Source organism: Cheilinus undulatus, linkage group 9, assembly GCF_018320785.1.
Source record: "Cheilinus undulatus linkage group 9, ASM1832078v1, whole genome shotgun sequence".
In the NCBI taxonomy this organism is placed as follows: Eukaryota; Metazoa; Chordata; class Actinopteri; order Labriformes; family Labridae; genus Cheilinus; species Cheilinus undulatus.
Genome location: NC_054873.1, coordinates 10,674,925 through 10,701,598, shown reverse-complemented (window position 1 = coordinate 10,701,598; position 26,674 = coordinate 10,674,925). Strand labels below are relative to the sequence as shown.

Genomic DNA, 26,674 nt, shown 5'->3' with positions numbered 1-26,674 from the left:
TATTAGATCTCTTCTGACTTTAAACCTACATGCATTATTGTTATTTTCTGATGAAAAACGATCACTGTTGCTTTTGTCGCTTCTGTAAAGCCATCAGTGGTAATGCCAATCTCTCTCATTACAGCTAAAAAGTCCTCACAGGAGCTTACACAATTTGCTGTTTAAAGGATGTAATGGGCTCCACTTCATCCTGACCATGTGTGCTAGCTTCCTGGGGACTTGTTGACATTCAGATTTTGCCAGGCAACCAGCAGAAAAACATAACTTTGGTCATTTCACCACAGCTAATTTAGCTAAAAGACAACAAATGTGCAGGAGGAGGCTGTGCAGCGGTGTTTTTGTGCAGTCAGAGCCCTCCACTGCCGAGTCTCCCCTGCCGGTCCAGATAACTCTCCTTGATGTGACTTGTGTTGTGCTGAAGCAGACACAGCTGTGGCAACACACAGAACACACAGAACTGAGGTCGACCTTTTCCGGTGCACTCCTCCTCCTCTTCATCTCCTCATTGCTTCTTTCCTGCCTGACTTTCACTGAGGTCTGCAGGAGCTGTTTTTTATTTGAGCTGTGATCCTGGTGAGCATGTGAACTGCAGGAATGTTAACTGTCTGAGATGCGGTGTTGGGCAGCGACTGCATGTGGCCTTGATAAAATGGATGTAGGGAGGAGAGGGGTTTGGGTAATGTCAGAAAAATGTCAGGGTGTGCTCCAAACAGTCTTAAACAATGTTATTCCTGATATTTTTTCGCTTTTACTCAGCTGATCTTTGAGTCTTGTCTCTTTCGGTTTCTGTTGTAGCTCAACCCAAAAGCCAGTTTGTCATTAAAGCTTCACCTCTGATATCCTCACCTTTGATATCCTCTTTACATCCATCTTTGTTTTTTATCTTTCTCACCGAGGACCCTCATATCAGAAGTGTCTGTCTGGGCAGCTGCCCTGCTGTCAGTAAAGGAGAGTATATCAAAGGCTCAGGTTCCTAACTGTGCCCCCCTAGACTTTGAACCCCTTCAAAAGTTAATCCTTTGATTGGACCAAGATCTTGTGGGAATACAACTGAAAATGTCAATATAAATCTCAATGGAAGCCCAAACCGACAACAGTCATATTGACATACGGTGCCTTGGAAAAGTTGTTGCCCCCTTTCTGATTTCTGACTTTTTTGCATATTAATAACACTTAAATGTTTCAGATCATCAAACTAATTTTTAATTTTCACAAAGACATCCCAAGTAAATACAAAGTGTCTGAATGATTATTTATTTTTTAAGGGGGGAAAAATCCAAACCTATCTGTCCCTGTGTGAAAAGGTGACTGTTGAGTTGTCATCAGAGTAACTCTGTGACTGTTGAGTTGTCATCAAAATGACTCTGTGACAATTGAGTGGTCATCAGAGTGACTCTGTGACTGTTGATTGGTCATAAGAGAAACTCTGAGACTCAGAGTTACTCTGTGACTGTTGATTGGTCATCAGAGTGACTCTGTGACTGTTGATTGGTCATCAGAGATACTCTGTGACTGGTGATTTCCTGACCCAGGTCTGGTACAAGTCATGGATGGATGGGAGGTCGGTCCCCATAAGTCACTTCGCAGATTATACATTGCAGTCCACTCTTGTCCTGTTTGGTGACAGATCCAAATCAGATGGTAATGGATGTGCAGAGAACAGACTGGGTGATGGCAGTGTAGAAATTTGCCAGTAGCTACTGAGACAGGCTGAGCTTCCTGAGCTGTCTTAGCAAGTGCAAACTTTGCTGGGTCTGTTTCTGGACTTTCTAGGTGGGAGGTCCACTTCAGAACTTGAGAGATTGTGGATCCCAGAAACTGGGAGGCATCCAGAGTAGACACTGTACTATTGAAGATGGATAGGGGCTAAAGTGCAGATGCAGTGCAGACAGCGATGCTGCATGATGTCAGATGCTTGCATACTATTTGGATATGGTATAAGATTATAAATATAGGTTTAAATTCTGGAGGATGCAAAAAACGAATTTTAAAGTTGGTTAAACTTAATTTAACACCAGTTGACTAGTATGTAGTTAGAAAGAACACAGGTTAACATCCACTTGCTTGTATTGAATGTTGTTTTTGTTTTGCTTTGGTCCTGTGGTTGTATTCCATTTTAACCCAGCAAAGCTTTTATATAAACAAATCTCCAATGTCAAGGTCAAAATACATCCAGAGTGCTCCACACTGCAACATGCCAGCCATCCATTGTGCTGATGCACACCTGAGCAGTAGCTCTTCAAGGCAGTATGACTGCAGCTAGTGGTGAGTAGCTGGTTAAGACATTGAATGTTGCCATTGCAGGCTTAAAATCACAATATTAACAATTATATCAACAGCTTTCTTGTGTTCCATGTACATTGTATCTCTCGACATCTACTCTGCATTAAAAATACTATTACATCGACAGTGGTCATTGCACGCACATGTGAGCTCAAGCTGATATCACATTCTCTGGCTTTTGTACCTGGCAACAACTAAATCACTAATCTGATGCAAACTCGCCTCTTGAAGCTGGGAGAAAAACACAAAGGAGAACACAATGGAGTGAAACCAACCCGCCTGCTGTGTGGGTGTCAACTCAGTCTGATCTGATCTGATGTTATGTAAAATGAAATCTGAGGCGGCGGCTCGGATCCGCTTCACCTGTGTCCCCAGAATGACACGCCGTGCAAAGTGAGAGAACAGTTTCTGTGAAATTCCTGTGGACAAAGCAAAACAAAGAGGACATTCAGTATTAAATTGAAGTGCAATTTGTGGGAAAGCTAGAAAATCCCACATCGGAATAATTGGAGTTTAGATTTGGAGGATTTACAATTGTGCTGGTTTAACTTCATTTATTCCAACTAAAATGCACCAGACTATAACTGTCCTCCTTTTATTCTTGACTTGTTTTTGTGGTGTTGGGTTGCTCTAAAGTTAAAGCGTGCTCCTCATCTTCCCTCCCTTCAGCTTTTTGTGATAGTGGGATAAAACCCTCAGTGATCCACACCAGAGCACAGCTTTATTCAGAGCAAGAATGAGCTAGCTCCCCTGGGACGCCTTCTGCACACTGGCCAGACTTTTAATCTAGACAAGAGGGTAGTTGTCCTCCATATGGCAACACATTACACAAAACTACATGCAGACTCTATGAGTTTAAGATGTTTAGTTGGCTGTTTTAAGTGACCCAAACACCTCCTTTATCTGTATTGGTATCAGATGGTCATCTAACTAAAAAAATTTGATTTTTTTTTTTCCTGCATGATTGAATGTTTTGTCTGAGGACTTCTCAAGTGCTGGGCAGATTTTTTACATTTTCAATTAGTGACAAACATGTTACAGATTAACATTCCTACACTGGTTACAGCATTGAACAAAATGCTGCTGTGTCAGCAAACCTCATCGTGTTAAACCTGGCTTTAGTTTCAGGAGCGTGCATCGCCCTACTTGTGGCACCTTTTGAAGGTTGATTGTATGTTATTTTGTTGGCTTAAGTCCCCTTTTCTGACCGTGGTGACTATGGAGAGCAAATGTTTTCTCTCTCCTGTTTGCTTACTCATAAATCTCAACAAAGACCAGGCTGTAGTCTTCACACACGCACTGTCTACCCTCATGCTTCTGCATTCCTCTCTGTGTTGGCCCAGTGAACTGTTGTTTCACACTGAAGGAGATTACAGATGTTTCCAAGAACTCAGTCTTTACCACCGCTGCCTCCCTCCTCTTCTTAAAGGAGCACCAATTTTGAGGCCAAGTGGTGTTTTACTGAAAAGGCATGAGGTTTGAAGGATTTAGCTTACGTAAAAAGACTTCTACAATAGCTATTCCATATGCATTTAATTTATTTATTGTCATTCATTTAGATAGCTGATGTTATTTTGAATATGATTACAAAAATACCCATATTTAAAGGTTTTCACCTGGAAAAAAAAAGTGGTCTGGGGTTAAGTGTTTCTTAAAGTCTAAGGGTTGTGTGCGACTGGGAGTGTGACTGTGTTAACTGACAGCTGGGTGCATTGTAGATGTTTGCCAGAAGGCTTGAAGTTCCCCTCTGCCCCGTGTCTTTGCCTGTATCTAGACTGATTGGAAGTTAGTTTGAGAGATTGTTTCTAATGGCTACTAATGATGATGTTGGGCTTCAAAACTCCACTTTAAAAATGAATGGACAAAGTCACTGGAATTACAATCATGTTTGATGGAGTTTAAGCAAAGGATGTCCAGTATGGCCCTTGGCCTGTGGCAAATTCTATAACATGAAGGAGAAATGGCCCACATAAGACCATGAAGCTTGTGCTTGACTCTAGCAAATGTTTTATTTGTTTTCTGATTGACAAAACTATACTCATCTGTAAGTAAGAAAACAAGAAAAAATAGAGTTTAGGAAGATAGTAAGAATTTATTTGGATTAGTGTACAGTGGGTCGGAAAGTATTCACTCTTTGTTAATTTGCAGCCATTTGCTAAAATCATTTAAGTTGATTTTTTTCCTCATTAATGTACACACAGCACCCCATTTTGACAGAAAAACACACAATTTTAGACATTTTTGCAAATTTATTAAAGAACAAAAACTGAAATATCACATGGTCACTAGTTTTCAGACCCTTTGCTCAATGTTGAGTAGAAGCACCCCTAATACAGCCATGAGTCTTCTTGGGACTAATGCAACAAGTTTTCACACCTGGATTTGGGGATCCTCTGCCATTCCTCCTTGCAGATCCTCTACAGTTCTGTCAGGTTGGATGGTGAACGATGATGGACAGCCATTTTCAGGTCTCTCCAGAGATGCTCAGTTGGGTTTAAGTCAGGGCTCTGGCTGAGCCATTAAAGAAAAAAAGCAGGGTGGTTTCCATCAATGCCAAGTGTTCAAAGTGCAAAAATATAAACATTCTTAATTTTTGAGCTACTTTTCTGTCCTGAAAGTAGTGGAATATTAAGGCAAAATATTCACAGTTATTCCAGTCTGGTTCAGTACAGTTTTGTGATGGTTAAGCTCATTAAACTCCGCTCCTACCCTTGTTTCCTCAGCTGATGTCTGTCCAGCCTCACTCGTTGTGGCAAGAAAACTGTCTTTTTTGAGAGACCCAGATCAGTTGGTTCAGCTCAGTAGAGTCAGTTGTTGACTCTGTGGATTAAATAAGGATAAAGGATGGTGGAAAGAAAACTGGCACTTAATAGATGCTAGCTACTGGAGCTAACAAAAAGAGCATGTTCGTGAACGGCCCATCATTACTCGGTTGCTTATCTTACAAGGCCTATTTAATTGATAGTTCATCACTGTTTCAAAGCATGTTTGTGACAGAATGAGGATATTTTTATATGTTAAAGGGGCTCAGCTAGCCTCTTAGCTTAGCACAAGAATCCTCAAGATCCTTGTCTCCCTTCATCTGACTAGACGACACTAGGTCTGCAGGACTGAGTAAATTGTGATATTGATTGCCTCCATGCCAGGTTGAATGTTTTAGCTGTGGAAAAAATCCCTTTTCGTAAAGTGAAGGGATCATAATTGATGTATGTAGAAATTTTGTGATGATAATAGCAGTGAAGAGATCCTTTTTAGAGCTGTAAAGTACTAACTTCATTCTTAATAGTTGTCCCCAACAGACATTCATGATCATATGATTGCAAATAACCTAAGGTACAAAATGCTTCCTTGTTAGAAATCAAGCTGACATGAGTTGTAGTTTTGCCTTAGTGCTGTGCTGGTATCTTTTGGCATGCAGTGCATAAGCCAATGAGGGGGATCTTAGCCAAATTTCTGATAGGCCAGGGGACATTTAATTCATAGTATGTTAACACTATATAATAATTTCCATGCATAGTTAAGATGCTCTGGGCCTGTTGGACGTGTGAATAGACAGCTGACATGTCTGATACAACAGCTTTATTCGGTAATAAATGACAGATGTTCTTTTCTCAGGAGGTTCCACTGTGCATAAGTGACCAATTAGGTCTTTAATGCTGCCTATATAGAGTGCTTTTTTCATTTTGAAAGCCTGACATGGTTAGACTGTCCCACTCAGTCTCCATGGTTTTCTTATGCTGAAAAATACACATTAGAGTTAAGAGGAAGATGCCTCAAAGATGTGATTTAGTTTGTATACATAGAAGTCCAGGGTGAATCCAGCCTCTTCTGCTTTTGCATGCTAGGAGGGACTAATCCCCATCGACCTGAACATTAAAAGCGCCCTTTGGTGTTTTGACTCTGAGTACTTGCATTGTTATGAATAAACAGAAAACTAAATCATTGCCATCTGTATTTGTTGATGTTTTTATCCAGTCATTTTTGGCTTCGTGCTCACCAGTGAGAGATGAATTGTTCTTCAGGCAGTCGACCTCCAGTGGAGCTCAAGTATGGCACGGAGAGCGTTCAGTTTCTAAAGATGATGTTTGCACATTACAGAGCAATTATAAAAGTTAGAATTATGGAAAATCCTTGTCCTTTTATTTGGTTGTCAATTGAGGTTGCTTTTCCACATAGCATGGATGATTTCATTATTACAACAAGGACAACTTACATCCGGATCAGCCAAACATCTTTCCTCACACGAACATCTTACCACTGTCAAATTATTGCAACATGGCTTAATTAACAAGAGCTAAAAGGCAAACACTCTGCTGGGACAATACAGCAATTGCATAACAAAAAGCTGTACTGTTGGGGAGTGATCTGATGTCAAAGTGGAGTACAAAGCATTAAGACCCAGATGGATTTGATGATGTCACAAATGTTAGCTCACCCAGCTTAAAGTGGTATACAGATGAATTATGATGCTGTGATGATACTACATTTGTTTTACTTGATGTTGGGTGACATAACAGATTTTTAATGACATGCCTTTGTGATGCTGTCTAAAAACATCATGATGAGTGTAGTATCCAAATGACAGCTGGAAATCCCAAATATTTTTTTATCCCAACCCCGGTCCAACTTTTGATTTTGCTGCGGCAACTCCCATCATTTATTAAAAAGTTGGGCTGAAATCTAAGCTACTTTAGCAGAAGAACATTATGTGATAAACTCAAGGCTATTTGTAGTTTTGATCACTAAGGCTTAAAGTTTGTTTGCAATCGTGTGATACCATGGATGTGCAAAAGTCAGATGGAAGTTAAAACAAGGGTTAGGAATCATTGGGATTAGAGGAAGGTTTTACACTTAAGCTTTGGATGGAGGTATTGTCTGAACATATCTAAATACACTGAGTATGACTCTTAACCTCACGGACCAATAAGACAGAAACAACATGACCTGATGAGTAAACTACATAATGTCTCCTCAACAGGTAGCTGTTATCACTATCAGTGGAGCCAAGTAGTACATGAAAGAGGGGTATTATACTTTTGCGATTTTTAAGATATAAATATAAAGTCACAATGTTGGGTGTCCATACTTCACGTATGCAAATTTTCAAACCACAAGATAAACTTATATGGCAGTAATCTTGGAATTAGAGTGTAAACTGCTGAAAACGGTTTGTTGGGAATCTCTCCGAGATCTTCCCGAGACGAGATTTCAATGGAGCGAACTGATGAGGTCATCGCAGTAGGATCTCCTGACTGGTTCGTCCGTGCTGCTGGCAAAGTGGAACAGACCGCCACATTGGAAGGGGCGGGCACAACCTGCTGCCGGCCAGCCTTCGGAAAATCGGCCAATTGGAGGAAAGCAGGTTCATGGGGGGTGGGGGGCTGGTGTTAAAGAGACAGCAGCGAAAACAAAGCGTTTCAGACAGAGGTTAAAAAAGGGGTTTATCAGGATGCCAGTGTGAGAAAAATAAGTTTTGTGAGCTATAAACCATGTGAAGCTACTACGTGGGTATCAGAGAGATGGTGTAAAGCCTTGAAAAACAGCATAATACCCCCTCTTTAATCTGTAGTGTCCATTTGGGGCTGGTATCATATACATTGCATTTAGAAAGTATTCAGACTCCCTTCACTTTTTCAATTTTGTTATGTTGGCTGCAATCATTTTTCTCTCGTTTATCTACACTCAGTACCCCATCATGACGTCATGAAGTGAAAACCAAAAATTTGAATTTTTTTTTGCACATTTATTAAGAATAAAAAACTGAATTATTACATTGGCATAAGCATTGGCACCCTTTATCAGGTACTTGGTTGAAGCAACTTTGGTAGCAGTTACAGCCTCAAGTTTTTTTGAAAGTGACGCAATCTTTGCACACTTGGATTGTGGGATTTTTTGCCATTCTTCCTTGAAATCCTCTCAAGCTCAGTCAGATTGAATCGAGTCTATCAGTGGACAGCCATTTTTAGGTTTCTTCAAAGATGTTCAATAGGGTTCAAGTCTGGGCTCTGGCTGTTCCATTCCAGGACATTCACAGAGTTGTCCCCAAGCCACTACTGTTTTGTCTTGGCTGTCATTTTCATGTTGGAAGGTAATCCTTCAGTCCAGTCTGAATTCTTAAGCTCTACAGAACAGGTTTTCATTAAGAATATCTCTGTACTTTGCTCCATTCAGCTTTCTCTTAACCCTGACTAGTCTCCCAGCCCCTGCTGCTGAAAAACACCCCAACAGCATGATGCTGCCACCACCATGCTTCACTGCTGGGATGGTATTGGGCAGGTGATGATCACTGCCTGTTTTCCTCCAGACATATTATTTGGAATTGAGGCCAGACAGTTCAGTCTTGGTTTGATCAGACCAGAGAATCTTGTTTCTCACAGTCTGGGAGTTCAAACTCCAGGCTGTCTTTCATGTGTTTTGCACTGAAGAGGCTTCTCTCTAGCCACTCTTCCATAAGGCCCAGACCGGTGAAGGGCTGGGGTGATGGTTGTACACCTGGAGCTTTGTCCCATCTCCACACAGGATCTCTGGAGCTCAGCCAGAGTGACCATCAGGTTCTTGGTCACCTCTGAAGGCCCTTCTCCCCCAGTTGCTTAGTTTGGCTGGGTGTCCAGCTCTTGTAAAAGTCCCGGTTGTGCCAGACTTCTTCAATATGAGAGTGATGGAGTTTACCATGCTCTCGGGAACCTTCAGTGCAGCAGGCGTTTTTGTAGCCTTCCCCAGATCTGTGCCTTGCAAGGGTCTTGTCTCTGAGCTCAGAGATGAGATCTTTGACCTCATGGCTTGGTTTTTGCCCTGATATGTATTGCTAGATGTGAGAGGTGTGTGCCTTTTTAAACCATGTCCAACTGATTTAATTTACCACAGTTGGACTCCAGTCAAGGCTTAGAAACATCTCAGCAAAGATCCAGAGAAATGGGAGGAAGCTGAGGGGGTTTGAATACTTTGAGTGAACTGAACATGAGCAAGATGTGAGACCAATTTTCCACACTCTGATGGAGATTTTTATTCTAAGTCTGCCTTGTTTATCAGTAAATTTCACAAACCTTTTGCCTTTGGTTGCCTTGACTTCAAGGACTCAAAACTAGCTCTTGTTTTTTTCTGATTTGAGCACAAAACTCTGGCATTTTGATAACACTTCTCCATGCAGAAATCACTTCCTGTCTATCTGGAGTTCTTGGCAGGGATGTGATGTCGGCCTATTTCTCTTAATGAACAAAGACATGTTGATAAGTCACACAACAGAGTGGATTTATATGACAGATACACTGTACATTAGTTTTAGATTATCCTCTCTTAAACAAACATCTGCTGAATGTCTCTATGCATGGGTTTGATTAAAATCCTCTGATAGAGTGTCAGAGCGTATTGGAAACCTCATGTCCTTTCCCTCCATGTGTAACTGTTGCCAAAAAGGAAAAGTATTTCATGTGCAGAGCGTGCAAAAGAAGTTGCCCACTCACAGATTGAACATTTCTGGAAACTAATTCCCCTTGCAGGCTAAAGAGAGGGTGGTTCTGTTTTGAACATTCCTCATCCCTGAAGTAACAAAAAAAATCAAACTATTGGAAATATTTGTTTCAGTAGCCTATCCCTTCCCCTCTCCTCACAGTGAAATGAAGCCTACAGAAAGATGAAATTGAAAGATGGACAAAGGATATTTGAGATGGATAAAATCAGCTGAGCACATTCCAGCCAAGGACATAAACATAGTCTATGTTTCTGTCTGTGTATGTGATTGACTGCAGTAAACACTATTAGCTTACTCAGCAGAAGGGTTTTTCCATGTTTGTGTATACTTGAGGCTTTTAAACCCCCTGATAGCCAACTGAAGAGTCCTTCTGACCCTGTCAGCTCCTCTCCTCTCTTCTTTTTCGTCCTTCTTTTTCAGTAGACTGAGTTGTTTGATATGGCAGCATTTTACAGAAAAATCCAATCACTTTAATTGAATCACTAATAAGTGATTGAACCAGAAGAGGGGATGTAAAAAAAACAGTTTAATTGCTTCAAGTTTTACTTTGGCAATCTCTGACAGTGTGATTAAGTGCAATCTTTGCAGTCCTGGCCTCTGAGGACACCTTTGAGGAGTAGCTTTGCCACAATGCCAGAATTTCAAACTCTACGGGAGTAAAACTCAAACAGTATCAAGCCAATTTTGTTACCATGACACGTTAAACTGTATGTAAGTCATAAGAACTGGATGTAGGCTAATTTATTGTTTTAAATGTTAAAACATTGCAGACAAACTAGAGGACACTGTCTAGATTAGAGCCTACATTGTAGATGTTCTGGCATCTGATTGTAACCTATGTAACAGCACCTTTCTTGTAGCAAAGATGTAGTTGTGTACAGTTTCAAGTACCTCCAATACTCTTGATTATCAAAATAAAAAAAATATTTCACAAAAGTATTGAAAATTTAACTTTGCAAAACAGATGGATTGGTCAGACTCCATGTCTGTCATCAGGCAACCCAAGTGGTAGCTATAGGTGGCGTTAAGTTGTGTTATAAGCTGGTGAATACAATGGCTGCTGCCGCGGTAGCTATTAGCTCAGATGTAGCTATGGAAAAGTGGCAGTTTAATCAAACCTCGACCACATGGACATGGAAGTCAATAAAACACAGTACAAAATAATTTTAATAACAATAATATATAGTACAAATAAGAGCAGACAGTGTAAGATGTCGATGCTAAACTTGTACTAGAAGCCAGTTCAGATAGGTGGGTCTTAAGCAAGGACTTAAAGGGATACTTTAACATTTTAGCAAATTCGTCCATTGCCATAATTCCGATAGTCTTAGTAATAGGTTACCTTTAGTTGTCAGTGCAAGCTGTTTTTAGATCGGCTGCTGCCGAGTTCGGACCTGCTGTGCCAACTCAATGTAAGCAGATGGTATTCCGGCTTTGCCTTATCAAACTCATCAAATACACAATCCAACAACTGCAAAATGCTCTCTTGGACAAGTTGTGACCTGCACATTCACCACGCTATGAAATAATCGTGGAACATTACGAGACGGAGATGTTTTAAAGCTAAATGCAAAGCCGGAACTACACTCCAGGCATGGCTGCTGCACTGTGTCACTCCGCCCAGTGGTTTACTCAAGAAATAGTTCCGAGTATTTACTTCATGCGTGGTAATGTTACACAATTATACGTTATTATTTCATAGCAAGGTGAATGTGCAGGTCACAAATTGTCCACGAAAGTGAGTTGCTGGATTGTGTATTTGATGAGTTTGATGACGGAAAGCCGGAATACCGTCTGCTTACACTGAGCTGGCACAGCAGGTCCGAACTCGGCAGCGGACGGTCAGAAAACGGCTTGCACCGACAACTAAAGGTAACGAACCTATTACTAAGACTATAGGAATTATGGCAATGGGCAAATTTGCCAAAATGTTGAAGTATCCCTTTAACATTTCCAGTAGATCAAGCAGTTCTGATATTTTGAGGTAATGTGTTCCACAGTCTCAGAGCGGCCACCACTCCGTCACCTCAGGCTTTACGCCTACATCTAGACATCTAAGAGCATCTGATGAGTTGAACATCTGAGTGATCCTGAAGCTGACAGGAAGCCAGTGGAGGGAAGCTAAGACCAACGTGATATGATCACATCGTCTCTTCACTGTCAGAAGACGTGCGGCTACATTTAAGACTAGCTGCAACACGAAGCAAGGGCTGATCAGTACCAATGTACAATGAATTACAATAGTCAAGGTGAGACCTTATAAAGATGTGCATAATTCTTTCAAAGGGAGATGGGGATTAACTTTCGCTCAGAGTCCTAGCTGGAAGAAACCCGTCTTTACCACTGACGATATCTGTTTATCAAATTTAAATGAGCTGTCAAAGAAAACTCCAAGATGCTTGAGGTGTAAAAGCACCGTCATAACCAACCAGAAGCTCAGACTGACCAAAGATATGATTTCAGCTTTCTAAGTCGTATGTTTACTTTTCTAGCCTTTTCGGCACAAGTGTCTTTTCAAAGAATAAATCTAACACTTAAAGGAAAAAAAAAAAGAATAAGCACAAATGAAAATTCAAGACTCAAGCAAAAAATAACAATGTATTGCCACTATGTAGCAACAACAGCCGTTTTAGTTGTTTCCTTGTCATTTTTTAGGGGTTAGGAGAGGACAAATGTCTCATCAGTTCAGTGCGGTGCTTGGCACAGACGTCAGACCCTCCACACTCACACAAAACCCTTTACCAGTGGACAAGCCTTATTTGTCCTCAGCTGAAACATGGTTTTGTTTATTCGTCTGCCTCCTGTGAGTTGACCTTACATGTCTCACCAATTCTTCATTTTATCCTTGAAGTCAAAAGATTGTTTGCACCGATGAGTCATTAGTTAGGCTTAAAATGTATCTAACCGCAGTTTCTTGTCAGTATTTGGACATTTTAGCCGTTCAGACTGGCAGCGTTTAACTTTTGTATTATAATGCACATAAGTGATGGCAGTTTCTGTCACTTGCTTCTCCAAACCATCCCACATTATCTCAGATTTACACCCATTCTGCAATTACCTGCCAAGTATTTTTTCTTTCTGCTTTGCAAGGGAGAAATTTAGCCCAGTTCCAAGTCTTAAGGGAAAATTGGGGTGTTGTGTGTTTGTGGTTTGCATTGCAGCTGTGAAGTCATTTCATACTAGTGGTTATGCTTTCGCATTTCAGCCATGAGCTTTTTCACCCCTCATATGAACTCACAGACCTCGAGAGGACTGTGAAGCAATATGTTCTCAGTTTAACCTGTAAGGGAAAGTGCAACTGTTGATGGATCATATCTGCGGATAGTTGTTTTCTTGTGTTTTTGATAGAAAATGTTTATATCTTCAGCTTAAAGATGAAGATGTTCTGTGATTCAGCAGCTGCCTGGTTCAATTTTAATATGAAATACAAGATCACAGTGAAGCATCCCGTCCAACAGTTTACATGAATGTACCACTGATCAGCCCAAGCTGTTGATGTATTACAAACACAATACTGCCAGCTGAATTATACAAACTAGCTCTAACTTAAGAGGCTTCCCTCCAATTTAATGATGCCTCCTTTAAGGTTAAACAGGAAGGAGGATTTAATTAGCTGCGACTGGGGACCGTGGCCCCAGATGTGAACAAGTTAAAATTAGCTCACTGTCTTAAAACAGATGCATGTTCCTCATGTTTGGATCTTAAAAGAAAAGTGCAGACTGGGCAGAAATATAATGCTGGCTTTGCTTAAAAAGAACAAAACAGTGAACTCTAGTCACCACTTATACATAAATACAAACATGAAAGACCCACATCCAGTAAACACATACAAATAATTTTAAAGACTCACTTCCTCTTCATGTTAAACAGTCACAAGATGGATTTAGACGCAGAGAAGAAGTGCCTCGCTTCCTGAACTCATCGTGCAGTGACCTCGGGCCCAGCGGGGAGGGCTGCGAGGGGGGAACAAGGAATTTAACAGATGCATGAGTTAAGTCGCCCTGGGGGGCTGAGGTCATACTTAATCTACTGTCCTGGATTTTTTTTACCCCTCTATTTCTTATGCACACGCATGCTGTGAGATTTATCTGCATGTCTTGAAAAGTCAAGGAAATCTTTGAATGTAGGGTCAAAGACCTTTTAGGGAGAAGTTACAGAGTTTACAGTAAGTCAAACAAGGATCTTTGCATGTGTGCAGGAGGCTGAGTTGCAGCTTGCATAATATCCTTGTTGCAAGATGTGGGAGACTAAACAAAGCACAAAACATAAACAGATTTGTGTTTGATAGATTATTTCTTTGCTGTAACGGTACTCTTTGGCAAAGCATCTCATACTGTTGAAAAGCCTGTTTATTACCCTTTCAAATAGTGCCATATTTTTAAGGAACATGTATTTGTGGGATGAGCAGCAGAGCTGAGTATGTGGGTTACACCCATGAAAAATGTACCAAATCTTCTCAGCCAGTGCCAAACAGCTGATTCTTCAATTAGCTCTTGTTTGGTGGATTTGATGATTGTACACATATTGGCAATTTAACAATTTATTCATTTTACAAACAGGAGCATCAGTAGTGTGTGGAAGAACCAAACACAGCCACAACAGCCTGGCACCTCCTCCTCATGCTGGTCACCAGCCTGGTCTCACACTGCTGTGGGATGGAATCCCATTCTTCAACCAGCATTTGTCGCAAATCAGCCAATGTGGTTGTGTTGGTCACTCTGGCATGAACAGCACGCCCAAGCTGATCCCGCAGGTGTTCAATGGGGTTGAGGTCAGGACTGCTGGCAGGCCATTCCATCCCAAACTCTGGAGGTAGTCTCTGATAAAACCTGCTCTGTGGAGGCGGGTCTTTTCATCTTGGAGGACAGTCCTAGACTGTGGAGTTTTGGGATTGCCACTGGTTGCAGGAAGTCTTAATATCTCTCTGCATTGAGATTGACAGTAAGGTGCCAATCAGCACCTGGGGGTACCAGAAGCTCAGAACAAGAGTTAATATTGACAGCAGAATAAGCTGTTAGACATCGGCAGAGGAGATTTGGCAAATTTTTATAGACTCAAATTTGCCCCTTTAAGTCCAATATATGATCTTATATTTTTGTTGCCATTCTCTGGAATCAGGTCATCCTATTATTTGAATTTTATCAAACTTATGTTTAATAATCTGGAATTGTGACAGCCTTAATCAGTAGCAACTGGGTACATCTCTGTTTTGGCAAAACTTCAATGAATTTAAATGTAACATTATCTGCACCAGGTGCAAGCCTGGAGGTGAACTGATGTTCAGTCTTGTGCAGCTAATCTTGCATATTATTCAGCCCATCAACCTTATATTTTGGTGCACATCTTTACCTTTATTTTTCATTAGAATAATTTTAATTTCAATCTTGTAGAGATTAAAAATCTTTTTATGAAGGTGTCCTGGCAGCAGCAGCATTAAACACAGTTTAGATGAACAATCAGCAGCCATACACAGAACGCGATACAAGCTAAAATGTTAAAGTGCATTAAGGGACACAAATTTCCAAGTTTTAAACAGCAAATCTTTTTCAAAATTGGCCACAGTCCTGAATAAATCTGGCGAAGCCTCTGCAGCCTGATGAAGCTGCCTTTGTATTAGGGCTGAACGATTCGTGAAAATAATCAAATCACAATTTTTTCCCTCAATATTGCGATTGTGATTTAATATGCAATTTTTGGGTTCCTCATCTTAAACATTTTTTAATAAATACAAGCAAAAAAATGTATAACCTACACAGTATTTTATAGAATATACCAGTGGAAATCAATTTAAAACAAACAGCTAATTGCAATTTTTTTGGCTCATATTGCAAATTTGATATCAATTGCTATATTGAAGGGATGGTCATTTTTATATCACCTCATTTTAAATACATAAAACAGGAATTTTTAATCATAAAAAACTTGAATGTTTGCATGATGTGCATAAAATATCTGCTGCAAAAAAGTTTGAAACTGATATTTTGAAGTGATGACACATTTCAAGTTAAAGAAATATCGCAACTTTTGCAATTTGTAAATTGCGGCAAGCCATATTGCGATTTAATCAAATTTGCGCTTAAATGCCGAGCCCTGCTTTGTATCACAAATGATTGCAAATGGAGACTGCATGGCTAGATGCTTGATTTTATCCACCTGTGCGAACAGGTCTGATTATAACACCTGAATTCAATAATTAACAGCTGCGGCCAAATATTTTTCTCCATACAGTGCATCTTGATACGAGGGTCATTTAAACATTTCCCAAAGGGAGACTGCAAATTGCTGACATACGTTAGCTTTGACCGACATTGCATTCTGGCATTATTTGTTATCTTTATTGTATGATGTATCTGAAAGTGTTGATACTAGGAGTGACAGGTTCTGATTTCCCATAATGCTTTGATTAGGTTATTTTTTTAATTACTTCATCTGCCCATTTAGTATTTTTGTCAGACTCTTTTGCAGGCCAAGTTATTCTGCAAAAGATAGGAGCCATTTAAAAGGACTGCTAGGATAAACAGAAACAATAATAAAATACATGCTTCCTGGCTTATTGTCCCTTCTGGTTTTCCATCATGCTGTGATTCTGTTTGCAGATATTTTAAATTGTATTAAATGATCTTTAACTTTGTAAACCCTGCAGAAACTGTACAGCCCTCCTGTCTTCTCCTATTTTCGTAGTCTCCCATAGAGAGAGCACTAATATCTCCCCAGCACAGACCCATGAAGCTGTCACTGTGAAATAGTTCAATCTCTCTTATAGGCACAGTCATAAAACATGCAGTAGTCAGGCTGGTTGGGCAAGATAAACAAATCTGGTGACTTTCCAGACTACTGGCTGTGTATCACAGAGCTGTGGCAGGGAGCCTTTAGTGAGAGAGAGGGATCTGTTTTTTTTCTTTAAGTAACAGAGCTGATTTAGGACAGAACAGTGGGCTTCCTTTGTGATAAGATTTAGTATTAGACAGTTCAAACAGGCTGAAAGAGGTATTGTGTGCTGGAATAAAAGAAAACTTAAGAAGCCTTGTTAGATTTTCTTTTTTTTTTGTAGTTAAAAATGAAGTGCTTTTCCTGCAGCATTTTTCTTTGGGTTGCATTTTTGCAGCTCATTATCATACTTGGACGACATGGTAGTCAGCAGATTTAGTCTCAAAGTAAAATTGTGTTTTACTGTGGAATAAAATCCATCAAGCCTTTTTCATAGTTGAAAACATAGCTTGTGTTCTGCTCACTAAATATTTTACATTTCATCATAAAAGCAGAATCAGCTGCAAAGATCATGCAGAGCCTCCTCTTTGATAAGATGGTTCACATTTGTTTGAAGGAGCTGGCTTTTACGATAAGACAAAATCAAAAGTCTTGTTTTTGTCTACATTTTTACTTTGTGACGCTGGTGATTTACAGCTGTTTGTGATTGTTTTGCTTCAGATTAAACACTATATGGGCAAAACATTTGACCACCTGACCATTATGCCAACAGAGAGTAATGGTCATTTTGTATGCCCATTCATTCTGTAGAGGATTTATGAGGTCAGGCACAGATGTTGTACAAGACGATCTGGCTCACAATCTTGATTCCAGTTCATCCCAAAGGTGCTTGAGAAGCTGGAGGAGATCAGAGCTCTGTGCAGGCCACCAAACTCATCAAACCATGTCTTCATAGTCCTTGCTTTGTGCTCTGGGGCCCAGTCATGTTGGAATATAGAATGGCCTTCCTAAACTGTTGCCACAAAGTTGGAAGCATAGCATTGTCCAAAATGTCTCGAAGCATTAAGATTGACCTGCAGCCCAAACCCTGAAAAACAGCCTCATACCATCATCCTCCACCAATTTTCACAGCTGCCACGATGGAGTCAGGCAGGTTATGCTCTCCCAGCATCCACCAAACCCAGACTTGATCATTTGACTGCCAAACAGAGAAGTGTGATTTGTCACTCCACAGAACACATTTTCATTGCTCCACAGTCCAGTGAAGCTTTGAGGAAAAACAGATCAAGCTTTCTTTGTAATGATGTCCAAATTTGTCTAAATATATTTTTGTGGTTTAAAAGATAGAAGGAAAACATAATAAGCTTGCTTTTTTTGCAGATAACTTTCTGTACGTGGTTTGTGTTCTGCAGTTTTATAATGATGGTTTTTCATCACAGATGGCAGATTTAATTTCAGTATGAGATTTGAGTGCTTTCTATGTGACAACATGGTTTGAATTTTTCATTTGAAGAAAAAGGTTGTAGTGGAAAATTCAACCTTAAGGCCTTTTTATTACCTTTTTCTTTGGTAGCTTGGTTTTGCAGCTTAAATACTAATTTTCAGTTATCTTTAGCTGCAAGATTAAGCCGCAAGAGAGCATGTTGGGCCTTCTCTGTCATGATGTGATCCAAGTTTGTCGATTGCATTGCATTTTAGAGTAGATGGAAATTTAATCGCCTTGGTTTTATTATTGTGCCTAATTTTTTGTCTTTGTTGCCTGTGGTTTGCGTCATTTTTGACAGTAAACAAAGCTGGGATGGAGAGTACATCATGTTTCTTTTAGACTGAATTGGTCAACATTTGTAAAATAGAAATTTTGGTTTCAAATAAATAAAAAATTTAACAGTCAAGCTTTTTTCTCACATCTTTCCTTTATTTGTGGCTTGTGTTTTGCTGCTTGATTTTATAGTTTTGCATGTTAGAAAGCAAAAAAGAAAAAAAAAAAAAATACAAGGGAGAGAACTTTGAGCTTTATTGGGATTAGATGGTCCAAATTTGTTGTTCTTTCGTGTTAATATTATGTAGGTTTTGCAGCATTCATTTGATAGTTTTTCATTATTTCAGTCATCAGTTAGCTGGAAGGATGAGGTTTCTTTTGGATGAGATTTTTCATTACAACTCATCCAGAAATGTTGATTCAACCCCCCGTAATTCTTTGCTCCTCTCATACACAGAGAACCACAGCGCCTCTCCTTTATGTCCCACAGACATGCTATCTGGTGATGCACATTCTCCTCTCATGTGGAAAACAGAACACATGAATGTAGGTCAGCACCACAGACTGCCGTCCACACGCCTCCTCGCTGGAACAGACTGGAAGTGCTGTTCATGCTTTCCCAGACTTCTGCCAGGAATTTCGTACGAAAATCCAGGGCGGCATGAACTCACAGATCCAGTTTAATGGATAAAACCTGGATGCTGCAGCGGATACTTGAAACACCAGCCTGTCCAAACGAGTCCCAGCTTATCTAGCCGATATCTGAGAATTTTCTCCTCTTTGGATCTGAGCTTGTTTGAGCTTGAGATAGACTCAGTGATCTGATGGGAAATGCAGCGTGGCGTTATGCCATCGTGCTGCCATGTTCCCTGGAAAGTGACGTCATGGCAGTCTGGGTGAATGTGGTTACAACTTGTCCTCTTTGCAATGAAACTAGACGTTTGGTATGCACTGAAACAAAAAGTAATTGTGTGGTGTATTACCTATAAAGCGTGCAGCTCTGCAGTAGTTAATTTCTGGAGGAGAATTTACAGTGTTGGTCTTAACTGCTCGGTGCCATGGAGGCAATATTTACATAGCGTTACTGTAGCTGTAATTTGTCTTATATCGTCTAGTGTGGAGTTATGCGGACCAACCCAGAAGAGCTGTAAAACCTGAGCCCGAACGAAGACTTCTAAAACTTGTACTGCAACTTATGTTTCAGGGTTTTTATTTTCATCAGAGGCACATTTTATAGCATTTCAGTGACTCTCTGACTGGTTTGTAGTTGCTGAAATTTAATGGGGATGTACGGCATCTTAAGTTATGTGAAAATAGGGACTGTCAAGGTGGATTCAAGCAAACTCAAACACTGGATTTCTCATTAACTTTAAACCCTGCTAAGCCATTCATATTCCACTTGATTGTTGTGTGTGCTCATCTGCCTCTTAGTATACATTCCAATACAACTCAAATAAATCAGTCTTTAATGAAATAACTTGTAAAAAATATTACTTTAAGACCCTTTTCAGTAGTTGAAAACGTTTGGTGTGGCGAGTGTGGCTAATGTTAGCAGTGCTAGCATTGATTAACGTCTATATTTGTACTGAATATACCACATTTATTGATTTATTTAATGTTTGTTTGTTAGGGACACCCCAGTATACATAGACAACTGAAAACAGTCATCTCATGCAAGAATCATAGTATTTATAGCGAATGCTAGAACTATGAACTGCTAATGCAAAATAATACCAAACATGCTGCTCCAATAACATGCTATCTGTTCACTGTGCTTGTTTACATCCAGGTTGTAGAGCAGAGAGAAGGCAAATTAGCTTAAGCAAAAGCAAGTCTGTAACTCTGGCCTCAGCACGTGAGAGGCGTATGCATCACAGCTTAGACCATCGCACCGGTAGACGGTGTTACCTCTGAAGTGTTACAAAGTGAGAAGGGGGTCCCACAAGGTTCAGTACTGGGCCCGCCAATTTTTACCATCTATATAATTAGCCTTGGAAAAAATATTCCCAATTCCTCATTTCACTCTTATGCTGATGATACAGTTAATTGCAGCTGTGCACCTACGCCAGATCAAACTAAACTCATGTTCTTCCCAGTTTAAAGAGCAGCTAAAAGAACATCATCATCATCCACTACTTAAGCTAAGCTAAGCTAACTAGCCCCAGTTTGTCTTACAGACATGAGAGAGGAATCAGTCTCCTACTCTGACTCTTAGCAAGAAAACTCGGTGACCACTTGAAGAAACGTGACTGCTATCCTGTCACTCACTACAATACTGCTGTTGGCATTAGGGTACTGTGCATTCTGGTCAATCATTACTTAGATGGTGTATTTCAGAGCTATTAAAGTAAGAGGAAGCAACAGAAAAGGCTTATTTGACACAATTGATGCCGATTTAGCTGACCATGCAGATACTGTGTTTGTTTAATTTCTCATTCAAATGTCAGACTACACGCTAAGGCATTTGTTGGCACTCTCTATTGTCTCATTTACTTGAAAGTAAACAGGGTCACATTTTAAGACGCAACACCAGTGAACATCATCTGGGAAAATTGTTACTAAAGACGGTCGTGACATTGAGTTGGTATCTTCTTCTGAATATTTAGGGTTATTGCTTGATGAAAACTTGTCTTTTAAGAAGCATGCTCAGTATGTTGCTAAAACGCTGAAGGCTTTACTTGGTTTTTACTACAGAAACAAGTCCTGTTGAGCTTTTTATCCAAAAAGAGACTAGACTCTGTTTATCAACCTATTTTATTATCATGATGTATTGTACATGTTTGCCTCTGCTCAGAGTCTTTATTTGTTGGACAGTATCGTGGAGCTCTGAAATTTATCACTAATTGTGGATTGAAAGCACAAGTGGGCTTGCATATTCTAGGCAAAATTCTAGACCATCTCTCCACTTTCTAATCTGGAAGGATGGATTGCTTAACCTGCGTTTGTTGACTTCTTACAGTTTGTTGTTCTTTTAGGGTTTTGATGCAACCCAGTGAACCAATCACAAGGCTTGCAGTCTGCTCTGTTTTGATGCATAGTTATATTTTTGAAGAGGCACACATATCAGTGTCTTTATGAAGGCCTCCAAATATGTAAAGGGATGGGCAATCTACAGTGTATGTTACAGCAATGATTCAATACAGAAGTGTAATTCTGGCTTTAGTTGATTCCATAGCACAACTGTTTTATTATTGCAATGTAAAGGTCGTTTCAAAGGGTCTCAAATGCTACAAGGTGCCTTTGATTGGTTTTATTATCACACTTTAGATGACTTTACATTTTACCCCTGTAATTTGTTAACAAGCAAAAACATGGTGTTGTTTTGTAGGAATATGAGACAAATGTCTCACAAGATCAACACTATCAATCATCTCATTAAGTTAAACTGAGCCTTTAACTTCAACTTATTCTAACAGCCTGTTGCACAGGGATGTGAATATTTTTTATATTTCAAAATCCTTCTTCCCATGTGTTTTAAAAGCAAAACAATCTCCAATATATCAGTGCTCATAAGTACCAAACCTTCATAAATATTGAGCCTCTTTGTCATATTTTTAACCAGAAGCCGCTGTGAGCCAAAGACAGAGAGCACTGTGTGACTATAACAAATACACTGGCAACATTTCATTGTAGACATTTTTGACATCTATTTGAACTATTGCAACAGCATGAGGGAGATTGGTTTCCTTTTTGTAACTGAAAACAAGAAATTACCCAATAATAAATACCTTGGAATTTTATATTTGTTGCTGTGGAATCAAAACAGCGATCTAAAGTGTCTAAGTTTTTCTAGGATAATATCAAAGTTTAAAAACCTGGTACCCTGATGAGCCTGTTGTAACCAGCCTACAGTTTTTAAAGGGGTCTCTCTTTGTATTTTTACCCAGGTGCCTTTGCCAAGGTGAAGGAGAGCCAGCGGATGAGCGACGAGGGGAAGATGGACCAGGACGAGGCAGACGGCATCAGAAAGCGCTGCAGGACGGTTGGGTTTGCCCTTCAGGCAGAGATGAGCCATTTCCATCAGCAGAGAGAGGTGGACTTCAAGGACATGATGCAGGCCTACCTCAGGGAGCAGATAGCCTTTTACCAGCGTGTTGTCCAGCAACTGGAGCGCACCCTGCGCATGTACGACTGTCTGTGAGGACCGAGCCCTGCTGTCCAGGTCAAGATGCCAAAAAACACAGACGGAGAAGAGGAAACTATTTTTGAGAGGCACTCTGCCGAGGTCGTGCTTGGTCTGAAGAGACTTTTAGTTAATAAAGCAGGAGTTACTGGGAGGACGTTTAAAGCCAGTCAGTCTTTTACTTTGATGGATTCAAAGTCACTTTTTAAAGACCTACTGTACCTTTTATTCATAATATCCACGTCACATGGACAGTATCACTGCTTAGTGTTTATTTTACATAATTTAAGGTGTTTGTAACATTAAAATAAGAGTATAGGTTTCAAATTCATAGCGGTTCTTTAGTTTTTAAGTGTCACACATACAGTGAAAACGGGTTTTGTTTGGAAAATGTCCCCTTCTCTCCAACATCATGCACTTTGGCTGCTGGAACTTCAGTTTACTAAAAAATGCTATAATAATCCAAATGTTTGATGTTCTGGAGATTTAACATGTCAGTTAAGTACATCAGTCTTAACCTTCTATCATGTGAAAGACTCACTGATATCACGTCAGTTAGTGTGTAGTTATTTGTTGCAGCAAGTGCCTTTAAGAAACCGAAGCTTCATGGTGGAATAATTTAAAATAGACCGGCTGTCTGTAGCATGATTTGTGTTTTACGGGAATGAAATGTATGTAGAAACAAGTTTGCACGTCTTTGTGGTGGGACTGTATGGAAATGTCTGTGCGCGTGCGAGTTTAATGAGTCAATTCCCTTTTCCTAAATGAGAAGAAAGGAGATATAAATTCCTCGTATGCAGCAGGTTTATCCAGCTAACTAGTAGGAAAGTATGAGAAAGTGGATTAACTGGTTGTATGTGGCAGAACGTCAGCTTAGCATTTCAGGTCTTTAAAGTCAAACAGCTGATAAAAGATAGAGTATTTCCTGTTGGGTTTTGAGGTTTATTGTTGTCAGGGTTTAAATCTATGTAATTTGAGCCTCATTCCAAACCACAACTTATCCATGAATAACAGAATGTTATGTACTGTTCAAATGATCCCTGTACGGCACCAATAACAACTTCAAGTAGTTGTGAAATATGTTTTGAAGAATGCTTATCTATCTGTTAGATATGAAATTTGGCCTAGCTTAGCATAAAGACTGTAAATGGAAAGAACAGTTAAAAAGCATTAAAAAGTTTAAAACTGAATCAAAGAAATGTTGTTTGGCAAACTGTTATACCAGTACTTATGCTAAGCTAAGCTAACTAGCCCCAGTTTATCTTACAGGCATGAGAGAGGAATCAGTCTGACTCTCAGCAAGAAAACTCGGTGACCACTTGAAGCAACGTGACTGCTATCCTGTCATTCACTACAATACTGCTGTTGGCATCAGGCTACTGTGCATTCTGGTCAATAATTACTAAGATGGTGTATTTCAGAGCCATTAAAGTAAGAGGAAGTAACAGAAAGACTTATTTGACACAAATGACGGTGACTCCCTAAGATGAACTGAGTCACATTGGGTGTTTGAGAACAGATAAACTTTTGAAGACTGTGCTGGGAAAGGTGTTTCTCTGTCCACAGATGATCTTAAAACTTCCAAAAACCTTGATGCTAATGTAGCTGACCTTGCAAATACTGTGTTTAATTTCTCATTCAAATGTCAGACTACACATTAAGGCATTTGTTGGCACTCTCTGTTGTCTCATTTATTTGAAAGTAAACAGGGTCACATTTTAAGGCGCAACATCAGTGTTTGCTGGTGTTAGCATTAGCCCATTCCAAAGCAGCAGACTGCATTTCTCAGACACCCCCTGTTGTTGACGACTGCATGCTAAAATGTTCAGAATAAAATGGATTAAACTTCAAGTTAAGGTAAGGGAAAGGACACCAAAAGTTAAAAGTCAAAAAGCCAAACTACTAAGCCTAAATAAGAAACGGTCCGCTCACAGGACAGAACCTTGCTGTCCTTGAAAACACTCTAACATAGCTAAGGCTATAGCTAACAAAGCTATGTTAGCTACGCATGTAATGTAGCTGAGGACTATGCACAGATGTGGATGAAATTATTAACCCCCCCATGCAAATTTAAGTATTCAAGGCATTGCCATGTGCTGTTAAACAGAGCAGGGAATTTTAGCACAGCTTTTCAAATGCTTACATTATTATTTCACAATAGCCTAATCATTTTTCCTCATCTTTATGTAGCTTGTGTGCCCAAGACTAACTGACATTAGCTTATGCTAGGTTAGCAACAGCTAATGTAGCTACATAGCTATGTTACCTGCGTAACTAACGTGCCTATGTTAGCATTAGTTAGCAATGTTTGCTGGAGCTCATGTTGCTAAAGCTAAAGCTTACATAGCTACTGTGGCTTATGCTGTACTGTAAACTGAATAGCTACTGTAGCTACATTAGCTTTAACATTAAGCAACCAATGGTAAAGCAAGCGACTGTTTGCCTATCTACATCTAAAACAGGTCAATACATAATTTAATCCTGGATTAGACCTTTTTCTTCTTTATTTATGTAACTATTATGTCACTTCTGTCCTGACAGAGGTGGCGTCTCACTGTAGCAGTCTTCAAGAGGGGGCGTCTGAGAGCTGTGGTCTGCAGCCAGATCCCTCTTGCCCATTCAGTGCTTCTGTTGCAAATGAAATGTTGCTACAAAAAAAATATAGTTTTATGCTTCACAAAATGAAAACTTTCCTTGAACCAAATGTGCACTACACAGATTTCCACAGCCAATCTATGGACAGGTTGGAAGGCATCCAGATAGAAACACATCCACTAATGCTTTTAAGGCAGTACAGGACAGGTATGATGTCAGATACTAGAAGTCTATAAAGATAGTACCCAGTCTTTAGATATTTCTTCACATACATAGACCTAATTGCAATGTCTCTATCTGTGATTATAACATAGTGCTGCATTTTATGGCTATTTTTTCTGATTTAGTGATCAAAATTTTCCACACTAAATGAGATTTGATCATCTTGAGTGGCTGTAAGGATTTTCTGTCCCATTCTTCTCTGTTTATTACTTAATAAGAGTTGTTCCAGTAACATTACTCACCCAGTTTAATGAGACAAACTTCATGGCAACTTGCGGTTTTGACGAGACTATCTTTAGAGTCGTGTTAACCTTTGAGGTTTCATTTGGAGCCCGTGTTGTTACATTTATAAGCATGATTTCAAAACGTGGGGTTTTTACACTTTTCTTGTGCTTCCCAGAGTTTATCAGTCTGTTGTGAAACATCGATTCTTTTGGATATAAAAGGGTTTGATTTTTCAGTGGCATGTTTGTGTGTGCAGGGAAGTTAATTTGCTTTAATGAATTCGAAGTCACAACCTTTATTTTGGCTTCTTCAAAACAAAGATCTGCTGATTCAGAGTGTAGATTTCTCAGTAAACAGATGTTCTGTGAGTGTGTTTGTGTCCGACTGTTACTGGTACTGTTCAGTCCACATCTGAGGCCTTTAACTCTTTGCTGTCTAATGTTTTTGTTCCTTTGTTTTTCATATTTCTGTTAGTATTTGCACTCATTGTAGTTTCTCCAAAGACCAAAGAAGTCAGACGTTTTCTACCAGACTTCCTTTTTTACTCCGTTTGGTTGTAGTGAAATGAAATGCTCTCTCTGGTTTTATCATTGTATCTGTTTTTAAGGAAAATGTGAAGAGCATATTTGGAAAAGTAAAGAAACATTCCAAAAAAAGGATACCAAAGGCAAAGAAAGCAGATTTTGGCAAAGGAAAAACATGCACAGTGCAGAAGAGAAAGTGAAAAGTCATTGTAAGACGTGCTTGCAGCCCTAATCTGGTTTCACACAGACACTTTCCTCTCATGCTTCGATGCTGCCGATAAGTTAAATGCCAGGCATTTCACACGAGTGACTGTTTCTTTACATGGATGTGTGACCTGCTGGGCTGCAGGAACTCTGTGCTTGAGTTTCAGTCTCTGAAATAACAGATGGTGATTCACAGTAAGTGATTTGTCTCATGATTTAAGGGAAGGGGACCGAAATAAAAGTCATGATGGAGATCACTTTCTGTCTGTCTCTTCTTTGTGGCATTTGTAACAGGAATATCAGTCTTGAAACTTTATTTGTGGGATATTTTCCATGCATGGATCATTTTTAGACTGTTTGGGCATTCAGTTTCATAATTTGAACATATGAGCTTCATATTAAATCATACAACATTCCATATAATCCACAATCTGAAGTGCACAAATAAATGAAAACTTACTGAGGAAGACTTTCTGGAGCCACACAGGAGGCTCATGGATGCTAGCAAAAACACAGTCACTTCTGACGTAAACCTTTTTTTTTGGTAGTGTTAATGATGTTGG

General features: G+C 39.7%; 1 protein-coding gene across 1 annotated transcript in view; it reads left to right on the top strand.

Annotated features, from left to right (window-relative positions):
- snx33 (sorting nexin 33) overlaps positions 1 to 26,368 on the top strand; it is a 34,835-nt gene extending 8,467 nt beyond the window's left edge. Inside the window, exon 2 of the mRNA XM_041795475.1 lies at positions 22,106 to 26,368. Within this exon, the coding sequence (XP_041651409.1) occupies positions 22,106 to 22,359 (254 nt within the window). The 3' untranslated portion in view covers positions 22,360 to 26,368. The remainder of the gene's footprint in view (positions 1 to 22,105) is intronic.
- Positions 26,369 to 26,674: the final 306 nt, after the last annotated feature.